This window comes from Parasteatoda tepidariorum, chromosome 1 (genome assembly GCF_982258835.1).
Source record: "Parasteatoda tepidariorum strain Cologne lab strain chromosome 1, Ptep-v5.0, whole genome shotgun sequence".
Lineage (NCBI taxonomy): Eukaryota > Metazoa > Arthropoda > Arachnida > Araneae > Theridiidae > Parasteatoda > Parasteatoda tepidariorum.
In genome coordinates, this window is record NC_141755.1 from 40026113 (window position 1) to 40051409 (window position 25297).

Genomic DNA, 25297 nt, shown 5'->3' on the forward strand with positions numbered 1-25297 from the left:
GTTACTATATTAAATACAATACAATTAATACAATAAAATATCAAAATAAATTACCGACTTAAGGGAGACCAAACAAAACAAATGTTAACTTACATTTCATGCAGATGGCCTATTCCTGGTCGATGCACCATGACTCGAATTCAACAATAATTACACAAATTGTAATATTTAAAAGGATTTTATTTCATTGTGGTTCAGTGATTAAATCCAAACTGAAACTTAAGAAGTGCAGAAAAAAAAATTGTTTGCGCTCAGCTCCATCTGTTATTATAAATCCTCAACAAATATATATAAATCATATGTCATTTAAATACTCTACAGAATATTATTAAACAACGCGTTGATATTTCGGTAATTTCATGGATTTAGGCTTAACAGCAAAAAACCCTCCGGCCCAGTACAGACACTCAAGAAATGACTTAAGTAAATAAAATATCTATGGAAATATATATAAATCATATGTCATTTAAATACTCTACAGAATATTATTAAACAACGCGTTGATATTTCGGTAATTTCATGGATTTAGGCTTAACAGCAAAAAACCCTCCGGCCCAGTACAGACACTCAAGAAATGACTTAAGTAAATAAAATATCTATGGAAATATATATAAATCATATGTCATTTAAATACTCTACAGAATATTATTAAACAACGCGTTGATATTTCGGTAATTTCATGGATTTAGGCTTAACAGCAAAAAACCCTCCGGCCCAGAACAGACACTCGTGAGAGAGACTGCCGGCCTCAGCGATAAGCGCGCGTTTGCGCTTCCCGCCGCGAAAGGGTTTTAAGGGTTCTGAAGCCAAAGAAACTTGGTTACATTTGCGATATGCATGAAATTGTATAATTATTTCAATTAAAATATTTTTTTTTGAATTTAAATTATGCTTTTTGTTGGAAAACATGCATTTTTATAATTGTTTTAAGAACAAAAAAAATAATTTATGTTTTTTGTGCTATATACAATATTATGAATGTTTCATGTAAAGTTATTTCTCAAATTTATATTTCTATTCTGGTACACGGGATTTTATAATTATTTTAAGCAAAAATCAGTTTTTAAAAATTTATCTTTTTCTTAAGCCGTATGCCGGTTTAAGTAGAATCAGTTTGAAAATCAGTTTTAAAAATTTTGTTTGTTCTATATTTCTAAAGTATTTAACATATATTTGATTAAATTGCATTCATAAATGTTTAAATAACTGTTTTATTAACTGTTTTATTTGGAGATGTCAGATATACAATTTGCTTTCGTTGAGGACTTTTTGATGGAACCATATCCGCATTCACGTTATATGGAGAGGAGAACCACAAAACTTCCCATGCTTAGCCTGGCTTCAAGGGAATTCTAATTCATGATCCGGCTACCACTGAAGATATTTTACATCATCAGCATGGTCGGTGATAGTTGGGTGCAGAATTCGTATCGAGCATTCATCACTGGGATTTCAATCGATTTCAACCTGGGCTAGGTCATTAGGATGCGAGTGGTCTAACCCTTGAGCCATCATGGATCAGAAAAAACATATTCAGAAATTTTGATTTGTGGAAAAGTGTTTAAAAAAAATTCTATCACGTGCCATTTTTTTCACAAATTGAAAATACAGATTTTCTTTGCCACCAATCCAATGAATTGCAATCTAAAGAAAGGGATAAGCATTCAGAGATGTCAGCTGCTCCGGACACGCCAAAGTAGTTAAAAAAAAGGTAAATAACTAATAAGTGAATTTTACAAATAAAAAGTGGTGAATTATATAAGCCTACAAATTAATTAGAAATAGTGGTGGACAAAAATCTACTAAATTGAATTTATTAAACCAAGAATCACAATTGATTAATTACCACTTTAAAATACACCGAAGAACCATTACATTATGACCACCCTCCATCTATAACATTGGGCTAGACCAAGTTTTCATGGTTTCTCACCCAGGAACAATGTTTTCATGGGACACATTAGGACCCATAATCCTCATAGAACAATCCCTGACGTCTGTAAGCTACTTGAACATAATTACAGACCAGGTTCACCCATTCATGGCAACAGTTTTTCCTGCGGGGGATGGTGTTTACCAACAGGATAATGCACCATGTCATAAGGGTCGAATCGTCATGGATTGGTTCGAGGAACATTCCAGTGACTTTCAAGTCATGTCTCGGCCCCCAAATTCCCCTGACCTTAATCCAATAAAGCATTTGTGGCCCTATTTGGAAAACCAAATTCGTTCTGCCAAATTCGTCCTGTACTAATTTGTTCTCTTTGTACTGAATTGTTGTCTGAGACTTTCATTTACACATTTGATATATTGATTCTCAAGCAGTTTTTTTTGTTACGTGCTGATTTCATGAATGAAAGCTACAGTTTTTGATGTATACCCGTTTTCACATGAAACTCCAATAGTTTCGAAATGAATAATTCTATTGATTAATTGAATTTTTATTTAATTGAATTTAATATAAAAATTATGCACGAAACACTACTGCTTCACTTGTCTAAATGCCAATGTTAGATGCTGAAAAAAGTATAAGTTCGAAATTGTACATAAGAAATTATCCTAATTATAAAACTTCCATGGACTTTGCTTTTATCTCATTTAATTCAACGACAAAATTGCGTAGAAAACCGTACCTATTCATTTACCTAGATAGAAACTTCACAGTCATTAATAGTTATAAAAACAAAACTGCATTTTCAGTTCGGCAACTTTTGTAACTTTTAAACATCCCAACATATTTTGTCCAACGACCTTTAGTTTAGCTTTGTTCAATTCAGATTTATCTACATCAGACAGTATCACTCGTCTGAATAATAAAGGTTCAGCTTTTTCCCTTGTAAGGAATATGCAAAATAGGAAGATTTCACCATATATTTAAGCCTAATTTGTAAAAAATCCACATGAGACAGAAATGGATAATGCATTTGAAATTATTTTAACAAATAATCACTTTCTCTTCACTGAAAAGTAGCAAGCCCGTGTAAGAAAAATTTTGCATACTATTTTAAAATTAGCTATTATAGATCGGTCAGATTCTCAATGGTAATAAATAAATAAGTAACTCATAAGTACTAATCATTAATTATTTTTAGTTTTCGAAAGTATGAAAAATAATATGAAATATTTCATTAACATTATATCATAACTATTATTATTCCATTTTCCATACAAAGTGGATAGGAGTTTGCCATATTTGGAACGCGAGGTCTTGTTATACTCTTCTATCAGATGTTATTTCGGAAATAATCATATGTTTATTATTGTTAATAATCATTTGTTACATTAACCCTGTAAACAATTTGTATACTACAGTAGTTTAAAGCCTTTATACAAAATTGAATGCAATGTAAAAAAATTCGAAAATATCTGTAACCAGTATTTTATGCAAAGTTTCTCATTATCCCAAAGTTTAGTTAAATGAAAAACCATCTTATTTTAGTTGCACCATAAATTGTTAAATTGTGAAGTATGATAGAAAAATACTTCCATGGTGCAAACTAACTGCACCAAAATTTGGTTAAAGACAAAACTTTGACGGTGGCTGTAAACTGAACGATGTTTGTTTAGTATGGCATGTTTTCTTTACAACTCGGAAACGACTAATGCATGTTGTTTCAAGTACCAACTTATTTAGGTAAGTATATATTTTATTTGCATTAATTGAAGTTAAGAAGTGTTATAAAATAGTTTGTCATAAAACAACCTACTTACGGTAAATAGTTTTGTTACGACAAATGAAAACAACCTTATCCTGCAATTGAGAGCTTTAAAAATACCTAATAATGATGCAAACTTCCTCTGCTTTTATAGAATAAAAAAAAGAAAATGAAAATCGGTGTTTTGTTTCCCCAAAATATCTACCTTTGGTGCAATTTTCTACTAAAAATACTCGTGAAAGTTCTACTACTAGTGAAAATACCAAAATATGGTAAAATTGAGCTTAAATTTATGTATCCAGGAAATGAATATCAATGTTAGGTGCAATGTGGCTCGGAATTTGTCATAGTGTATTTCATATATATTTACAATTTCAATAAGATTTTTGAAAAGATCACCTATATTCTTCTCGCTGATTATAAATAAACTAAAGAATGATCGTGCAGAACCAATAAAAACAAAAAATAGTTGCCCAAAGTTGCATTCATTCATTTTAGTGATGAAAATAAAAAAAAGGAAGGTTCAGTAAATTTTTTCTAATTTTAGACATAACAATGATTTGGAAATTAAACAGAATTTTTATATTATATAAAATATAAATATATAAAGTAAGTATCCCTCAAAATATATAAAGTAAGTATCTAAACAATTTCCAGTTTTTCTCCGAAATTCAAAATGTTAATATTCATTATGTTATATTCATACATATATGTGAAATAACGGTGGAGCCACACCGATATTTTTCAGTTAATTAAGAGTCCAAACAGCATGATTAACGAGTCCAGTTTCGGCATAATCTTTTTTTATTTACTAACGATGCTGAAAGCATACATCTCAGCCCCCTCCAAGTTGGAGAGGGGAAGACTCATATCCCGTCTAAACTGACGTACGTTAGCTAGGCATTATAAACAACAAAAAGACACGCAAAAACATTCGGCCCTGCGTTTTATAGGATGCTTAGAAAGTGTGAAGAGGCCAGTCATTATTGCCTTTTCTGTATTCTTACGCCTCATCAAAATTATTTATTACTCATAGCAAATCGTTTAATCTTTCCTTATATGGAAGTGAAAGATCTTAAAATAACTTCTCTTTTGAAATATAAATCTAATTATTATTCATTGGCATGTTTTTAGCCTTGAAGTCCCAAAATAGAATTTCTACCCTTATCCTTTACCAAAGATATTTTATAAAAACGAATGAAGTTTTAATGCTTTTATTAATACAAAAGTATTTATAATTTTTATATTACATCCCCTCCCAAAAAATTTTGGTAAGCCAAAATAAAATTTTAGAATACTATGAATTTATAAACTTTATGTTGGTATGACTGTCCTCTTTCTTATAAATAACCTTTTTTCAACATGTGAAAAAATTATTTGCAGTAACAACTATAAAACACAATAATAAAATTTATCTGTTTAGTGAACTAAACAGAAAGAAAAATTAAACATAAATTTATAACTTTTCTACTAAACTTTTCAAAAATTTTTCCACACAAGAATATACAAATTTTTTTATGCAAAACGAACTGGACAACAAGTGTCATTTAATCAGAATTTAAGATTCTGTATGGTTAATGGGGTTATTTACTTGATGAAAGTCTGTATTCCCCGTTAAAACTGAGGAAAACAGAATTTCATGAAGCACTGTGAAATTGAGAGATCCGGACTGGACAATACAAAAATAGTTTAGAAAATTTTTTCTCCCTGAGATGAGAAAAAAAAAATTTTTTTTTTTCAAGTTTCCTCGCCAAACATCTCCACACGCGATTCGGATCTCTCAAAAATATAGGGATTACTTCTTCCTTTGAAGAAAGCAAAAAAATTTGTTCTTTTGGATACTATTCATGATTTAATTCTAACATTTGTGGGTTGTGATTTTTCCTAAGTTTTGATACATGTACTATTTCAAAATTTTGTACTATTAATTTTTTTGTACTTTTAATTTTTTTGTACTATTAATTCATGTACTATTAATTTTTTTTTTGTGATCAGTTTCTTGGTCATTCTTTCTTTTTCCAATTTTTTCTTTTCTTTTTGTTACCTTTCACCTTATTTTTTTCAATGTTTTCTTTTTTTTGAAACATCTTCAACTTTTATTTTTTCGATGTTTACTTTTACTGAAACATCTTCAACTTTTACTTTTTCGATGTTTACTTTTACTGAAACATCGTTAACTTTTTCGATGCTTACCTTTACTGAAACATCTTTAACTTTTATTTTTTCGATGTTTACTTTTATTGAAACATCAAACTTTTATTTTTTCAACAATTTTTTAACCTTAACTTTTTGAGAAGTTTTCTGTCTAATGTGCAAAGATAAGTTGTCATTGTTTGAATTAGCAGAGGTGATCAATCTCTTACCAAATTAAGTAACAACTGGACCGACACAATCAATAGACAAACAAAAATCTTTGCAAGTTTACAACCCTACTGAAGCATATGGTAAATCAGTATCAAGTATAAAAACTTAACTGAGTTAAAAATTTCGCCTATATTTCATAATAAGGGAAACTCACAAATTTTGTTGAGTGTTAACTGTCCTTTTGTTTGGGTAACATTTAAGTTTTCACATTTTTTTTCATAGGAATATTTAGTTTTGACCAAGTCCGAAAAAGCAAAAGTTTTACAAATTTCCTTTAAGTTTTTTTTTTTTTTTGATTTAATCGTGTTAAATCATTAGGAAACAAAAGTTTAAAAAAGGAACTTAATTTTGTTTGCCATTACTAATTTAATTGACGTTTAAACCGCATTTATTTCCTTCAAAAACATTTTAAATGCACTATAAAAACAATATATCATATTTTAAAAAAAAGCAACATAAACACAAGAAATGCAATTATAACTCTTAAAAACATTCAATTCAATTATTCATAATAAAAAGTTTTATCATTACTCATATCTAATTTCAGTAAAATATGATCACCCTACTCTCCAACGTCGACCTTCATCAATTTCGTTGAAGAGAAAAAAAAAATATCATAATTTAAAAATAAAACGAATATTAATATAAGAAATGCAATCCAACATTAATAATATACTCAATTATTCAGAATAAAAAATTTTTTTGATCACTAAAATATGTAATCATAACAGTATCACAAATTTTGAGAAAGAAGAAAAAAATAATTTATATATCACTTTTTCTCCTTCAATACTTGGCGATGAGAAAAAAAATCATTAGCGCTCTTTCTTTTTTTTATTAATCACTAAAAATCAAAGAAATAAATGTTTTAGAAAAAAAAATACTTAAAGGATACGTAGCTGGATAAAGTTCTAATTAATCCAAAATATATCTTGAAAGCCACAGCATCAGATGAAAGTTGAAAGGAAAAAAATTATTCTTTTTTTTTCTTTTCTTTTCGTGAAAATAATTCATAAATTAACACCGAGAGTGAAGGAGAAATTGAAGCTTATTTTTCTTTGAGTTCTGAGTAGGAGGGAGGGAATGCCGAACATCTAAGTAGACCATCATAAACCATTTCGGTGTGTGAAAACACTTCATCGACGATTAAATCCAGAGCAGTGGGGAGTCCAATCAAGTTTTTCTCTTCAATCCAAGGGGGTGAAAACTCATCCTTCCTTCTCGACGAGGTAGCAGTCACGTTAGGCCTAGTTCCCAATATATAGAATTGCTAAGTCCGCGAAGCCAACATCCTGCCGGCTTGTAATACCGGTGTATCCACACCGATATTTTTTAGTTAATTAAGAGTCCAAACAGCATGATTAACGAGTCCAGTTTCGGCATAATCTTTTTTATTTACTAACGATGGTGAAAGCATACATGTCAGCCCCCTCCAAGCTGGAGAGGGTAAGACTCATATCCCGTCTAAACTGACGTACGTTAGCTAGGCATTATAAACAACAAAAAGACACGCAAAAACATTAGGTCCTGCGTTTTATAGGATGATTAAAAAGTGTGAAGAGGCCAGTCATTATTGCCTTTTCTGTATTCTTACGCCTCATCAAAATTATTTATTACTCACAGCAAATTGTTTAATCTTTCCTTATATGGAAGTGAAAGATCTTAAAGTAACTTCTCTTTTGAAATATAAATCTAATTATTATTCATTGGCATGTTTTTTGCCTTGAAGTCCCAAAATAGACTTTCTACCCTTATCCTTTACCAAAGATATTTTATGAAAACGAATGAAGTTTTAATGTTTTTATTAATACAAAAGTATTTATAATTTTTGTATTGCATATATATATATATATTTATATATACAGGTGGTTATCAAAATAATGGAAACACCTTGGGTTATGAAGGTGTTCTGGAGAATCCAGATGCTGATTGAGCTCTGCGGTCACTTTGGCTGCAGTTGTTTTCTTTTCAGACATTACAATCCGCTTCACTACCCGTCGGTCTCTTTCTCCTTCCGTCCACTATTTTGCTCTGCTGAGCTTGTCTTTCCGCGCTGTGTGTATGCTGTCATGACTTTAGACACCGTACCTCTAGAAACGCCTAATAGCTGGGATGTTTCGGTCTCTGTTGCTCCAACTAATCGGGCTCCTACAATTTGGCCTCTCTGAAAATCTGTGAGGTCTGACATTTCACGCTTCTGACAGAAAATCAAAACGTAGACAACTCTGCTAAAGCTCTCTCGTACCACCTAATATATTTACTTTTTATATTAAAAAAAAACTGATAGGTAAGTTTATATTTTAATGCTTATGAAGCGAATTCTCAAATGTCGCTTTTATTCACAAGTGTTTCCATTATTTTGATAACCACCTGTATATATTTATATATATATATAAAATAAATTTAACATAATGAATATTAAACATAATGAATATTACTTTTTGTAGCTTAAAAATTAATAGATTATCACCTTTGAGCTTTAAACTTAAATATTTTATAAATTGTACCAGTTTGGAAAGATTGTTTTGTTAGCTCAAAGTTCTGCGAAATGGCATCAAGTTAATGTTGAAAACATCGTCATAGTCTAGTGTACATTCATAATAAAATTATATGTAATACATTGAATTATGAAGGAATTTTTATTGATTTACTGACTGGTTTTAAATTTCCAATACACAGTAAAGGTCAAAAATCAATGACGGTTTAATATTTTAAGATATTCATGTGTTAAATTTTTGTTTGGAATATGATGAAACAAAGTATTGATTCTCTCGAAAAGTGTGCGTATCAAACAAAAAAGAAATGAAACAGACCACGTATTAGAAATGATATCTTGTCTTGATTTATCTTTCTACATCTATAAATAACTCAAATCAAATATCTATCGTAATCTCTTCAAGTTGAACAAATGGCTGTGTCTGAATTGATATATGCTAATTCACACTTGAGACAATTTACTCACCTTTTTCGATCTTGGCATAAGAAATCAACTATAGACATATGTTTAATCAATTCATTTCACATGAAATGGTTTGTATATAAATATACCTTCTCGAGATAAATTTTTAAAATACAAGAAAACTTGAACAAGATTTGATACTTCAAGAGTAAGATTATTTTCTGATAGTTTTTTTTTAAAAAAATTATAACATTTATAATGATTGATATTGTAGCAATTTCCACAAGCTAAATAATTAATTACTATGAAAGTCAATTATTCAGTGACAAAACGCATCGTATTATATTTGTAAAAATTTGAAATGAAATTCCTTATAAATCTTAAAGAAACCTTAAAGAATCATTATCTAACTCAATAAGGATTAAAACTAGTTTTTTGACAGGGAAAACAAAGATAAAGGCATGAATTTTAGGCATTGGAAATGTTTTGTATTAACGATTAACCTGCTTTAGTGGATATTTTTCATTTATTGCGCATTTGGTTCAGTAGTATTGCAACCATATGATACAAAAATCAGATATATCTTTTTATGTTTAAAAAACAAATTGAATTAAATGAACGTCTTGCTTATCAAAGATTAATGTTAATAATGAAATAAAAGAATAACCTGCTCCAAGTGTTTTCAAAAATTAGTTTTGAAACATTGAAAAAAATGTTTTTAAATTTGAAATAATTAAAAATATCAATAAAAGTATTCCTCAAATATTATTGATTTTTTTTAAATAAAATAGTCATTAATTTTCTCTTATTTCAGCTTTTATTTTTTCTGAGTTACATGAATTCATACTGTTGAAAAATGCAGTAACAATATGTCTAAAGAATATGCCGACTTCTAGTTTAAGTCTTCAGTTCAAATAGTTTTCAAAAGTGCTTTGTAAATATATTTGTAAGCAGATTTTTTTCATACAGATTCTTTTATTACATGTATGTAGCATATTGTACAGTTGTGTTTTATTTCATTTTCTAACCTTTGTTGAACAGCTGACCACATTCGGGGTTTCAGCTACCAAAGTGTAACTCTGTAGCCTTGTAATTTTGAATCTAATCCGAAAACAAAAGGTCCTGGATCAAGTATTGGGAGAAATTGGCCTTTGTAGACTACTCTTTCATGGAGCTAACCCATATTTGCATTGCAAAACCCTGAACCCTGAAAGAAACCTAAGAAAAACCCTGAAAATTTCTCAAAGTTAGCCTGATGGCAAGGGAAATCTAACGCATGATTTGTCTACCACTGAGGATATTTTACGTCATCACTGTGTAAGCAGAGTGTAAATTCAATTCTTAGCCATCGCTAGGATTTGAACCCCGGGCACCTCATTGGGATGCGAGTGCTCTATCCCCTGAGACAACACGACTCGTGTTTAGTTATTGATAAAAGTTACACGTTTTAAATATTGGTAGGTAGTGCTTATAATTAGTAGTGCTTTAATATAGGTAGTGCTTATAATATAGGTAGTGCTTATAATTTTTATAATGGAAGTAACGCGTCAAATATTGAAAGTATAAGTTCGCATTTATTGCGCACTTCTTTACTAGTGAAGTTCAATGTTTTTATTTATTTATAATATGATTTTATATATAACTTTTATATAACTAGTTTAGAGTGAAAGGTTTTAACAAAGCGACTTTTAGAGAAAATATTTAAAGCTTATTCAGTATTTCTTGATTTAGTAATTATTTATTAGAATTTTTCACTAAACTGCTTCTGTCACTAAAATTTTTCACTAAAATGTCTTTTCATGCTGAATAGAAAGTATATAAGGAAATAATTTATACGGTGATGGCAAAATTATTATGATAATTAGGTTTTGCCCAGTAATTCAAAAGTAAGTTCTCCAGTAAATTAAAAAGAAAATTAATTATTTTTATCCATGTTTTCTTAACATTTTTCTGATGTATTGCTACTATACTATTTGTTTAGATAACTTTTTACCAATATTAGAGTTTTGATTTAACGCTCAATTAATTCAAGACATCTTTATTAATACAATTTTTTTCATGTTTATACAGTCCGTATTTTATATTTACACAGCGAATCAGTGAAAAAACCCCAATCCATTATTCATGCATGCGAGTTTCATTATTCACGTTTGCGAGTTTAAGTGTTTATGAGTGTCTTTCCCTATTTATTACCCGCATTCCTCATTCATTATTCAACTCTGTCTTTAACTAGTGTTATTTTTAAATAAATTAAATAATTTCGAGAAACAGAATATTACCTGAATAAAAATCTCATTCACGTCAGAAATAATAAATAATAGTCGATATTTTTCAAACACTTCAAAAATAGGCGTGCCAGACGTGAAAATAAAGAAACAAAAAAGATTTGAAATTAAAAACGTAAAGTTGCCAACAAAAAATGGAAAAATATAGGTGAGAAATAAAACTAGAGAAATCACAGAACCGAGAAAGAAAAAAGATGAAAAGGGAAACAAGATAAATTGCAGTGGTCAAGAGACAAATCTGGGTAAAATGTATTTTCACGGATGGAAACATGAGGAGGAACTATTGGCGTAACCAAGGGAATCAGCACTAAAATGAATAGAACAAGATTCCAGGGTATCTAGATGAGCTGATGTGACAGGAGAGGAAATAATTTTAGCATTGTTGAAATGGAATTTATACCCAAGTTTTCAACAAAATGAAGCAGTTAAAGATTTCTTGAATTCTTGATAACGGATATATCTATCGTGTTCCTTAAATCTAAAATTCAAAGCGTGCTTAATTTGCCCTATGTAATTAAGGTCATACTGACAAGGAATGTGGTAAATGACCCAGCGATTATCAAAGCTGATAGGATCTTCAAGAGATTTAAATTTAATTTTGTAAGCAGATCTGAAAAACTGAAACGCGAGAGAATATTATCCAAAAAAAAGGTTAAGCGACAAGTTCTTTGTAAGGATTACAGGAAGAGGGATGTTCAATTATAGATGTGTTAAATCCACGGCTAGCAACAAACAAGCAGAGAATGTTAAGTTCGGAGTTAAAAGAAAAAGTGTCAGAGCAAAGGCTACGTGCAAGGAAAAGGAAAGTATGAAATGCAGACATTTTTTGACAATTACGGTAATTAAAATTGACATGAGAGTACAAAGAGACCACAAAATGCTTATGGTAAACAGAGGTGTAAAAATAATCAGGGTAATTAGTTACAAGAACACCTGAAAAAAGGTAAAATGAAATTAATCTTCGGGGCTAAAGTAAATTGAATGTAGGGGTCAATCGAGTTGACAACAGAAAGTAGCTCTTGAAGATCAGAATCATTGTCTACTAAAACAAGCGTATCGTCTGTACATTTTTTTCGTCATAAGAATTTGAACAGTTTGAAAACTTTATCTTCGAAATAGTGCATGATAATGTCACAAAAAATGGGAGGGTGGAAGTTGGTTAAACCGTCAAATTGTTTATGGAATTGAAACGTACTTTCCCCTGAATATGAGAATTCCCAAAGGTATCTAAAGATATCTTCAATTTCAATGAAAGAATAGTGAAAATCTTGTAACCTTAGTTTTAAATAATCAATAGCATTAAAACATTAGTGAAAAGAGAAACAACAAGAGGGAGTACAATTTTGTTGAAGAGGGAAAGATGTGAGAGGGAAACAAAATCATAAGAATTTTTAACGCTATGGATATGGTGAGGTGTTATGTTTTTTTTTGTTTGTTTCTTTACTTTCAGGTCTGGCAAGTCTTGAAGATGGATGCCTATTTTCAAAGAGCTTTAAACATGTCGACTGTTATTTTATATTTGCTTATTTCTGAAGGGAATTATGGTTTCAATCAGGGAATAGTGTTATTTTGATTTATTTCCCAGAGTAAAATTGTGTTCTGCAAATCATAATCAGCACAGTACTGACGCAACTGAAATTTCGTCTATGAATTTCTACTAAGAATTTCATCTGTTATGAATTTCTGATACAGACATTCTGTTTCTCCCATGAAATTACAGAAATACAAATCATAATCAGAACAATAGTAACACAACTTAAAATTTCGACGATGAATTAGAATTTCGCCTGTTATGAATTTGTGGTACTGACATTATATCTCACTCATGAAATTACAGAATTACAAATCATAATCAGCACAATAGTAACACAACTGAAAATTTCGTTTATGAATTTGTATTAAGAATTTCGTCTGTTATGAATTTCTGGAACAGACATTCTGTTTCACTCATGAAGCGTGAACACGGAACCTTTAAAACTAATTCATTGCATCGTACTGTTCCCTTACAAATGACTTTTCATACTTGGAATAAAAGAGACCTACAATGTAGAATGAATGTTCACCCTACAATGTTCCAAAATTCATCTTACAATGTAGAATGAATTTATATATTTATTTAAGAACTTAATTGAATATCTGGAAAAGAAAAGCATGTTTCAGAAATTTAATGAATACGAAAGTAGTTACAAAATGGGCTTTAATTCAGGCATGAATATGGGATATGTAAATAAAATAATTTTTATGATTAATGTTTAAAATACACATAGCATTATGCATACTTTATTTATGCATTATAGTTCGTTAACATAACATGCAAGTACGTAATAAGATTGGTATTTATAATACGCATCGAGAATATTTTAAGCATCGAAGTATGTACTTTGAACATAATAGTTGATATTAATAACACTAAAAATATGTATGGCACATCTAAATACTTAACTTTTTCTTAATTGTCATTTCAGGAACACATTGATTTCGGAAGAGCCATGTTTAAATCACTGATCTTGACTCTTGCTTTAGTTAGCGTTAGCTGTGCTTACGTTTGTGACCAGTTTTGCGGAATCTATTACTACGACATAGGGTGCAGACAAGGCTATCGTGCTGTTTTTGCTCAATGTAACTGCTGTGTGACTTGTGAAAAAGTTTTGTGTGAGTCTGAAATTGTTTTTTAAGTCTTTTATGGAAGTATGCATTCCTCAACTTTGTAATAGGCGTCTCAATTGTATGAAAAACAAACACACGTGTAATATTTCCGTTAAAAATTATTTGACTAACATGCACCGAAATTACTCGAGAATCTTAAATTATAATTTATTCATAGTAATTATACCACATTAAAGCTAAAACAGTCAAATTACCATAAAAAGGATCGTTTACAAACTGTTAACTGTGAGAAAAATCATTTATTGATTTTTTTCTCCATATACGGTTAATAAGTAGAATTTTATTTTAGCCAAAAGCGCAAATCTGTCCATCTCATGGCCGGTTGAACGGAGTTTCGAATTCCAGCATTGGCACCATAATATTTCTTCTATTCCTTCAGCACATGAAGAGTTTTCAGTGTCCAGCATTCTTCAATTGGTGACACTAGACTGTTAGGATTCGAAATACTTATTCCATCTTAGATGACAGCACCATAGGGATGATTAACGGTCAAGAGTCTAATGTTTTCCATCGCTCACGATAGATGGCACCACCAAATGAATTAGTTAAATTAAATTCTGCTGTTCACGCGAAAAAGGCAACTCAATCACGATCTAACTTGAATGTACACTATCTAATAGAAATCCTAATGTTTAGTCAAGTCTCATTTTAACGTCTTAGAAACACGCTAGTTACAAAATCCTATATCTTTGTATTTATAATTTTGCAACCATTCCCGTTGTAACTGTTTTGAAACCGTACCGTTGTAACTGTTTTGTAACCCGTCGTAACTGTTTTGAAACTGCAAATTAATGTTCCTAATGATAAACTTTATGGTTAATCGGATGGACAGATTGCTCAGCGGTAATTTCATCATAATTTTAGGATGAAGGCGTGCTGTAATTAATAAGTTTTTGTCACTTAGATATTTATTTATTTTTATTTCTGAAATTGGACTTTTGAAATTGTAAAATTTATTTTAGTATCATGAGTTATTTTTTATCAAAAACAACTTTTATGCTAGTTTGCAAATTTTTCTTTTTTGGCGTTAACCAGCATGTTTTTCTCGTGAAGGTCTTATGAAGTCTCACACAGTGTGTTAAAACAATATTTTTGAAAGATTTGCTCTTAAAAATACTGTATCGAGTTACCGCAACTACGAATCTTCAGTCTTTGAAAAAAAAGTTTTTTTAGTTCAATTCTAGATCTTTATAGCTCCCCTGACTTCCATTTTATTTCAAATCATATACAATCAATTAATATAATCAAATACAGCAAATCGATATAATAAAACGTAGCAAATAAATTTTTAATAACTGTTGTGTTTTAATTCTCAATTAAGTTTTAAAAATGAATTTCTAATTTTTTCCAGGGAGTTTCAAAAAAATTAAAATAATACGAATTTTTACTACATTGAATTCGACGAAAAAAATATTTGTTCCATACCATATATATTATAGAAAAAGAAATGAATGAATATTTAATAAATTTATACAAATTTATTTAGGATAAAAATTCAAAATTGACTGTTGGTGATAATCACTGAATGAATACCATCATGATTAATAAGCATTTTGTAAATAATACAAACATATTTGTAATTGATTTATAATTGAGAAAAGATATTCGCTAAATAATTACATTTTAAAAATAATCTTACTGTACAAATAAACATAAGTTACCTTGTTTGCGAATTTTTTTACATTTAAGCGAATATTCGTTATTAAGTATTATTATTAAATAATGCATATTTTATTTTCAAATCATTATGTTTTTATAGGAATTCAGAAATAATATTTTCCCAAAACTTATGTGCTGCCACTATGTGTATAAATGTTTCATAATAAGAAATCGTATTTTGAATTTTTATATTATTATTAAAAAATGCATAATTTATTTTAAAAACGTTATGTTTTGTGGGAATTAATAAATAATATTTTTACAAACTTTTTGTGCATTTTTGTCACAATGCGTGTAAATATTATCATAATTAAAAATCGTATGATGAATTTTTATATTATTATTAAATAATTCATATTTTAGTTTGAAAACATTATGTTTTTATGAGATTCGCAAAATTTATGTGCTTGCACAAAGTGCATGATATAATCATTCACTAAGGGAGGCTAATTTTTGGAAAAACAAATAAGTTGCAGGCGCATTCTTTAGTAAACAATGCAACAGGAGTGTTATTTATTGTGTTAGTTACTTTCACAATTAAAAACTGCAATTTGATTTTTAATGATTTTTTATGAGGATTTCTGACCGCTGAAAAGCATTCGATAGATAGTTTTCAGCAAATCAAAATACTGTAAAAGAAAAAAAATGATCAATTTATGATTTGATGGACCATTCAATGGGTCAAAATGTGTTTAATTTCGCAAATTTACTTCCATTTGGTAGCCTTGAAAAAAGGGTAAGTGAAGTATTTATTTTTAAAAAGTGAGTTTGTTCGCAGTCAGATAAGCTTTTGCAGTTCAATTACCTAATAAAATATGGTTTAAAAAGCCAAAAATAGAGTTTTCATTATTAATGACTGAACAAGTAGCATTGTTGATAGTTGTAGTTTAAATTTCATATGCTTTTCACCTCAACGACGCATTTAAATTGGGTTGGAAAACTACTCGCATCATTTTTTATCCATTACTCTTCAAACTCACAGCGGTTGACAGCGATAACGATGCGTTAGATTTTGAAAGCGAATATACTTTAAGATTAAGCAGATGGATTCAAAAATATGTATTCAAAAATTAAAATGCAGGTCGAGAGAATCTAAGTATACATATATTTCACATGGGAATATATATGCGAAAATACCACGATAAGCCGATAGACAGCCAATAAATCTATTCACCACACTGTTAGAAATTTCTCGGAAGAAATGGTTAAATTACAATTGATTGCATGGCTATTTTACCATATTTAATCAACACAGTCAAATAACCATAAATGAAATGGTAATCAAACTGTTAAGTTTAAGAAAAACTGTTTTTTAACTGCTTTCACCTATTACGGTTAAACAACCAGAATTTTATAGCACCAACTAGAACCACCTAATGAAGCTACTTTAGTTCTTCGCTACTGCGTACATATCATAGCCGAGCGGGCTCATCTGTCAATCTCATGACCATCAGAACTGGAGTTCGAGTCCTAGTGTTGACACTACAATATTTTCTCCATTCCGTTCAACACGTGAAGAATTCCCAGTGTCCGGCACTCTCCAATGACCATTAACTTACGAAAAGCCGAGCTTCTAAGTCTAGTTAAAAAATTATTACGTTTTTAAAAAATGCTAGTTGTAAATGGTTAAAAAACCGTATAGTTTTGTATTCATGGTTTTATAACGATATTTTTGTAAATGGTTATAATACCATAAAGGAAATAAATTTTCTTTTCCGTAAACTTTATGGTTAATCGGATGGACAGACAGCTGCCAGTTATATTACCGTAATTTTAGAAGGAAAATTTTAACAGTGCACTGTAAATCTGGCGTCCCTGTTCAAGAAACTGTTGCAAACTGTAACTGATTGGACACTATTTGATTTTTATAAGAACGTACCTGCGCAAATGCAGTGTAAAAGCATGTAATTAAGCATTAATCAGAAGTAAGTAAAAATTCACGTTAGACAAACAAAAACAATGATTTATGACCTGTTTACAATAGCTAACAATCAAGCAGTTTGCATATAAATTGAGGTTTACAGTAACTGCTCGAAAGATAGTAAACAAGCAACTTTGGTTACAACAGTGCTCTGTATCGGCTAATCGTGGCATCTCTGCTCACATATTGCTGTATGAGGTTTGCTTATTTAGATCTCTTCTACATGTCTTTATACATTTGCCATACATTTTTGAATTAACCTGTATTACCAAGGAGAAGGTTTCAAGTCTATATGCAATTATTTTACAGATCTGGGAGATTCATGTGTGAACTATGCTGAGCCCGCAGCTATCAGTCCAGGAAATGTTCCAAGTGCAGAAAATAGAGTACCTGTAGTAACTAGAAGCTATCCCCGATGTGCTCAAGGACTTTATTGTAATGAATACACTCACGAATGTCAATATATTAATGGATAAGCATAAAATATGGATAATTTTTTTGCTTCGCTTGAAAAGTTTTATTTTTTATATAAATAAAACAATATATAATTAATTATATTATTCTAGTTTATTGCTTTTTATTATGTGCAAGCTTCTTTTTTCTGATTGTTTCTTTTGGTATATAGGGTTGTCCTAAATATTTATATTTACAGCTCTTGTTCAAAAGGAAGTTTAAAATGTATACACATTCGAAACTGCAAATTAATATTAAAGGAGAATCAAAAATACTATTGATATCTTTTAAATAACGCCGAAGAAACACTAAAACTAGTTTTATAGCAAGATAAACTTAGATTAATTGAAAAATATAATTTTTTTAAGATGAACTGTTGTCTCAAAATAATAATATTATTTCCCCCAAAAATGTAATAGTAATAACGCTTTAACTTATTTTATTGTCTATATTAAAGTCTTAAGATATATTTTGGCAATTCCACATATTACCTGTCATAATTTTAAAAAAATGAGTTACAGTTGCAGATAACTGTAACTATTTTTGAATTTAGTTCTATCGCCTCCGGCAATCAAACAAATTTTGATGATAAAATATAAAAAAGTAATTAAAAATATCTATACATTTAGAATTATTTATAAATACTTAACAATTAAGTATTAGTTTAAAGATGATGAAAGTTTAGAAACAGAAATATCAGATAAGAAATTAAGTGTGCTCTAACTAACATTTATGTAGGAAATACTATAAAATATTTTATATTTTAAATCAGTTATTGAGACTGCTAACCTCACGAAATTGCACAACAAATAGGCATTAAAATAAGTTATTTTATTTGCAAGACATCGAATAATCACTACAAACAATAAACAATCATAATTTGCAAACAATTGACAGTCACTTCAAATAGTAGTTTTGCTTTAACTATCCGTCCAATTTAATTTTTTAAGGAAATACATGCATGAAAGATTATATTTCGACACTGTAAAAATCCTGTAATTTGATCCGATACTGTAATTTGATCCGGTATACATTATACTTAAAAATCCATTTTTCCCATAAAATTTTATGGAACAAAAAATTCAGTAACTGTAATTGTTACAGCAATATTTACTTCTCTTTACCTTCTCTTTTAAAGTGTTAAAGAACGTATATAAAAGCCAGTACAAATAAATATTATTTCGGTGATAGTCATGAAATTGATAAATAAATCTTGAGAAGGCGAATTCATCATCGGTTTGAGAACGATTTCTACTCTTGATTTCGGAATGATGATTCTGTTTTGACTGCAGAAACCTTCGTTAGCCTTGTTTTGTAAAAGCCGATTCAATCTCGATATAAAAAGGTTGTTTGTGCAAGCTTAATGCAAACCTCATAGAAGAGTTTAAATTTAGCCTTGCTTCAAGCTTGCATGGTTTGTTTGCTAATCAATTTAAAACCTTGCTGGACTTAGTGATAAATGTTGCTGGTGACATTAAAATCAACCTTACATTGCTACATGGGATTACCATTTCTCAAAAAACATTTTGTTAACCTTTTTTATAAAAAAAAATTCAAAATAAAAATAATATTTTTAAAAACCACGTTTTTGTAGTGGAGAATAATAATTAAAAAAAATTTGAAAAACGAAAAACGTGGGGTGCATGAAATACATAACAGTAATGTTATATTAGTGTGTGTGTGCTCTTGAGAATATGTGTATGTATATCTGAAATTGTATCTGAATGTGGATGTGGAATATGTTTGTGCATATGCATATGCATGGGGATGTATATGTGGCTGTGCATGTGTATGAATAAGAAAATGTGTATATGTATGTGTATATGTACTGTTATGTATTTCATGCGCCCCACGTTTTTCGTTTTTAAATTTTTTTTAATTATTAATCTCCACTACAAAAACGTGGTTTTTAAAAATATTATTTTTATTTTGAATTTTTTTATTTTAAATTATAATTTTTTTAATTTTTATTTTATATTTTTAAAAAATTATTACTTTTTAATTATTATTATTCACTGCAAAGAACGTGATTTTTAAAAATATATATTTTTATTTAGATTATTTTTCTTAGTCAAGAGTAGTCAAGGCTACTTCAAAACCACTACTATAATTGGGTATAATATAAAGAAAAACACAACCACTTCCACTTAGTAGGAATAACATTTACCATGACGCAATGCTAAATTCTATGCCACTATCCACATAAATCCCACTATCCACATAAATCAATTATTAATCAAAAATCGAATATCAATTACTTTTCTTTATAATGCAATAAAATCTGGCGAGCAGCTATTTAAACGATCAAACACTTCGTTTATTTATTTGTGGCTTGAAGTTAGGCTCGCAGAAAATGCCGTTCATGATTTAAATTTAGTAGGAATAACACAACCTGTGACGTAGGCTATAGTATACCCAATAATAGAACTTTCATTTTAAATTAGGGACACAAAAACCTTTATAGAAAAACAATACCTTTACGACTTTCATTAGTTTTATGCTGATGACAACCAAAACAATCTGGAAATGAATGAGGAAAAACTGGATCCTACCACGCGATTTTTCTGCCAATAAAAATACTCCGACAATAAAAATCTTTTCACCTGACATGTAATACTAATTTGCAATAATGGAATCGACAACAAAAGACAATCTCGAAAATAATTTTTTTTTAAATTTTAATTTTATTTTACTTTGTATGCCTTTTCTCTCCTCATTTTCATGCATTGTCATCCAATTCTGAACTATGTACCAAATTTGAAGTTTGTAGCTAGTCGGGAAGTTAGTTTAAAATCGATTACAAAATTCCACCCGGACAGACATACACGAAGGCAAGTTTATATAAACGTGGTAATAATAATAATAATAATAAAATAGTGTGGATTAATTACTAACTCATCAATGCTCATAGTATTAGACTAATTCTATCAACCCTTATTAATTTCCAGCTTTTTTAAATAATTATTTATTATAAATGTGTATACTTGCGTTTTGAAATATTTAGAATTTATTGTGAACTTCTAAAATTCCATTACTGCCACTGAACTGGCATTTGATATTGAATTCTCAAACTGTTTTACAAAATAAAAGCGAAATTCGATTTAATAAATCCCTTCTAATAGTTTTTTACGTAATAGGTATATAGTTTAATTATTAATCATGAATTAATATTTATATAGATTCTATATACGAGGAGGAAAAAAATTCCATTCAAACTACCGTATTTAATTATATTGACGTTTCTTGTATAAAATAACCCATAGTTCTCAAAATGAAACCAAAATTAATGATATTTATGTAGCATTTATTTCATAATTTTTCCGTTTCTACGGTAATGGTTTACCAATAATTCTGGTTTTCAAAATTGCAACTCAAAAGTAAAACTTAATCAAATAAACGGTGTTTTGACTGTACCTTCTCATAATACTAAATTTTGTGACATTTACACTATATTTCATATATATTATAACACTATATTTCACAAAAAAAGAAGAAACAATTTCCAAATTGTGTCGTTAAAAACTACCAACACATTTGGTGTTCCCATAGAGCCAGAAACATGGTATATCTAACTATATACTGGTAGTTTTGATTACACTTTTTTCTCAGTTAAAAATCCGTAAGATAAGTTAAAGTTCGACAGACAACTTGCATGATGGAATTTTCTATCACTACAAGTGTTAGCTTTAAACTTGACTTATACAAATTTTTCCCCGATTAAAAATATTTCAAAATTTTTGGCATATTGTTAAAAGCATAATACACATTGTTTTAGATATTTGACTTTTGTTACAAACAACATTCGGGAATAATAAAAATATTAGAAGTTTTTAAATTTGGTGCAGAATTACTAATAATGTATTAATATTGTAAGTGTATATCTTCTCAAAACGAAACCCGATTTTTTGTTGACCAAACTACATAATAAAATATTTCATCTAATGTCTTGGGGCCATTCATGTAAATGTAGTATTCTCATTTCATGTTTAATTACTTTGAAATCTTACATTGAAATTCTTACTTTGAAATCTATACTTTTAAATATAGATATTTTAAAAACTATTTTTAACTGTTAAAAGCCTTAACAATTAGAATTATGAAATTTTAAATTATATAAGGCAAAAAATATTATAATACGCTTATAAAAACAGAAATGGACAGAGAAAAATCATCATTATTCTTAACTAAAAAACATTTGCACGAAAAAAATTACGTCATGTTTATAAATATTTTAATACTCTTCAAGCCTCGCCGAAATCCCGTATACTTTAATACAAGTTTTAATGTTTTTAAAATTACACTCAAAATAGTTCTTTGAAGCTAATTTCACATGATGATTGAATCATTAATGCTGTCATACATTCAGTATAACATTTCATAACTTATATGTAATTTTGGAAATTTTATAAAAAAAATTACATTTTCTAAATTAATTATTTCCTGTTTCAGAAATCGTTTTTAAAAATTGGCATCATGCTTTTCATAATATTGGCATGATTAATTAAAATAAAAACATTTTCTTCAAATATACTTTGAAATAACCTTTTATCATTTCTTCAAATAAATGCATATGTTACCGTTAATGATCCAAATCAAGAGAATGTCGACTTTCACAGGTGAATCTCAACAATCACATAATCGTTTAGGTGAATGTAAGAAAGATTTGTTTTTTTTTTACGATTTGATATTAATTTATTCCTTAATATTACAATATTTATTAGATATGTTAATATCTGCTGAGGATAGATTAGGCCCGGAGTACCAGTTAAATGCATACCGCCCAGTGGCACTGATCCTTAAGAAACATTGATGAAGGACAAATGTATACCGCCCAGTGGCACTGATCCTTAAAAAACATTGATGTAGGGCAAATGTATACCGCCCAGTGGCACTGATCCTTAAAAAAACATTGATGTAGGGCAAATGTATACCGCCCAGTTGCACTGATCCTTAAAAAAACATTGATGTAGGGCAAATGTATACCGCCCAGTGGCACTGATCCTTAAAAAAACATTGATGTAAGGCAAATGTATACCGCCCAGTGGCACTGATCCTTAAAAAACATTGATGTAGGGCAAATGTATACCGCCCAGTGCCACTGATCCTTAAAAATCATTGATGTAGGGCAAATGTATACCGTCCAGTTGCACTGATCCTTAAGAAACCTTGATGTAGGACAAATGTATACCGCCCAGTGGCACTGATCCTTAAAAAACATTGATGTAGGGCAAATGTATACCGCCCAGTGCACTGATCCTTAAAAAACATTGATGTAGGGCAAATGTATACCGCCCAGTGGCACTGATCCTTAAAAAAACATTGATGTAGGGCAAATGTATACCGCCCAGTGGCACTGATCCTTAAAAAAACATTGATGCAGGGCAAATGTATACCTCCCAGTGCCACTGATCCTTAAAAAACATTGATGTAGGGCAAATGTATACCGCCCAGTGGCACTGATCCTTAAAAAAACATTGATGTAGGGCAAATGCATACCGCCCAGTGGCACTGATCCTTAAAAAACATTGATGTAGCGCATCCCGGGCAAATGCATACTGGGAAGTAGCACTTAACTAGACCGAGTATATATTTCGGAAATTTACCAAGGCGACTCAGTGATTTCACCGGTGGAAGTCAAAAACCATCAATTTTGGTAACTCACACTAACATATATACTTGAATATTCTCAGAATCTTATTTTTTGCTATTAAGACAATAGCTACAAGCAATAGATATAAGCAAATGTTCGAATGCTAAATTTGAAAACTTAAATAAGAAAAACCAATTTGTCACAAATAATTTGTTCGATTAAATAGATTTTACATAAGAGGATAGACGTTTTTCTGGAAGCGTTTTTTTTTAAATACGCAGAAATACTGAAATTCTGACTAAGCCTTTATAGATACCACATGAAAGCTATTCTATAAATAATTTACCCACATTTGAAAAACTACGCCATACATTTTGAAACAAACTTATAAAGTTTTGAAAATATTCATTTAAACTCTATAATATTTATTACTTTTTAAAGAACAAATTAGATGTCTTATAGCAGCCAAAAATAAAAGTATTATAAAGTAGTATTATAAAGTAGAAATTAAAGAAATAGCTTAGATAAAATAGATTTGTGTTTTCAAAGTTATTTTGTTTTGTTAAGTTTAATTATTTTAGCCTTCGGCTTTCTTACGTTGCGTTATATTTTAGTAAAATATAAATTTTAGTTTCATATATTTCTTACATAAAAGCAGAAATAGTCATCGTGCGTATAATTGAATAAAATGCTTATTAAGAAATAATACTGTTCTTAAATCGTAAAAATTATGCTAAGTTCGAAAGATAAAACTTTTGATCTTACTTAAAGATTTTCATTATAAATGTCGGTTGTTATTATTCACATGGACAAAAAATTCTATTAAAATTGCAGTACTGTAAGGTAACATTTATGTATAAAAAAATATAATTTTGGTAATAAAACCGAAATATTTGATATTTATAAATTTTTTCTTCAGAAATTTTTCTGTTCACATGGTTACGATTTACTGGAAATTCTCGTTTTCAAAATTATTTTCATTATCAAGCATTCAGTAAACAATCTAAAGCATTAAAAAGTAAATTTAACAGAATTCATGGCTTTTAGACCATGCACTACGAAACCATGATATAATTCCTAAATTTTGAAACAATTGTAAAATTTTGTCACACATTATAACACAATACTCTATGGATAATTAATACAAAATCATTACTAAAGCGTTTCGTTAAAATGAAGTGTTCTCATAATAAACCAAAACCACGGTAAATTTAACCCTATTTAGGAAGTTCTTAAAATACCTTTTTTTTCTCAGTATTCTTATCTCTATTACCAAATTCTCAATTATAATAAATTTTAACTTATTCGAATTTAGAACTTAAGCTGTTTTTACTATTATGTAAATTCAGTCAGAAAAGATGAAAAATAAAATATTATATGCACATGTATAAATCATAAATTTAATACATAAATTCATTAAGTAAAAAGTTTAAGAAGCGAAGTGACAGCTATTAAATCTTTAATTTCATTTAAAATTTTCTAATTTATAATGAAGTTATAAAGCGGAAAAGGAATTTATAAGTACTTATATGATCTAGAATATTTAATAATTATTTTACAAATAGCGTAAAAAAAAGAAAGTTTGCATTTTTGAAAGATTTACAAATTGCAAAAGTTCTGATGTCGAAATACTTTAGCTTAATTCAGTAAAATGATAAAATTGCTATATTAATACCACTAATGATGTATCTTTTTTTAGAAACAAATGACAAATTGGGTTCCTGGATATACTTTCAGAGTTTATTTAGGGTGATTCCTGGAGGAATGATGTGTATCTAAATTGATATTTCAGTTTACGAATAA

General features: G+C 29.2%; 1 protein-coding gene across 1 annotated transcript; it reads left to right on the forward strand.

The window, feature by feature from the left end:
• The first annotated feature begins 9097 nt into the window (after positions 1 to 9097).
• On the forward strand, positions 9098 to 18008 carry LOC107453585 (uncharacterized). The gene is made up of 3 exons (XM_087162211.1): positions 9098 to 9127; positions 13670 to 13856; positions 17761 to 18008. Exons 2-3 carry the CDS (start codon positions 13694 to 13696, stop codon positions 17925 to 17927), a joined length of 330 nt encoding a protein of 109 aa, XP_087018337.1. The 5' UTR covers positions 9098 to 9127; positions 13670 to 13693; the 3' UTR covers positions 17928 to 18008.
• Positions 18009 to 25297: the final 7289 nt, after the last annotated feature.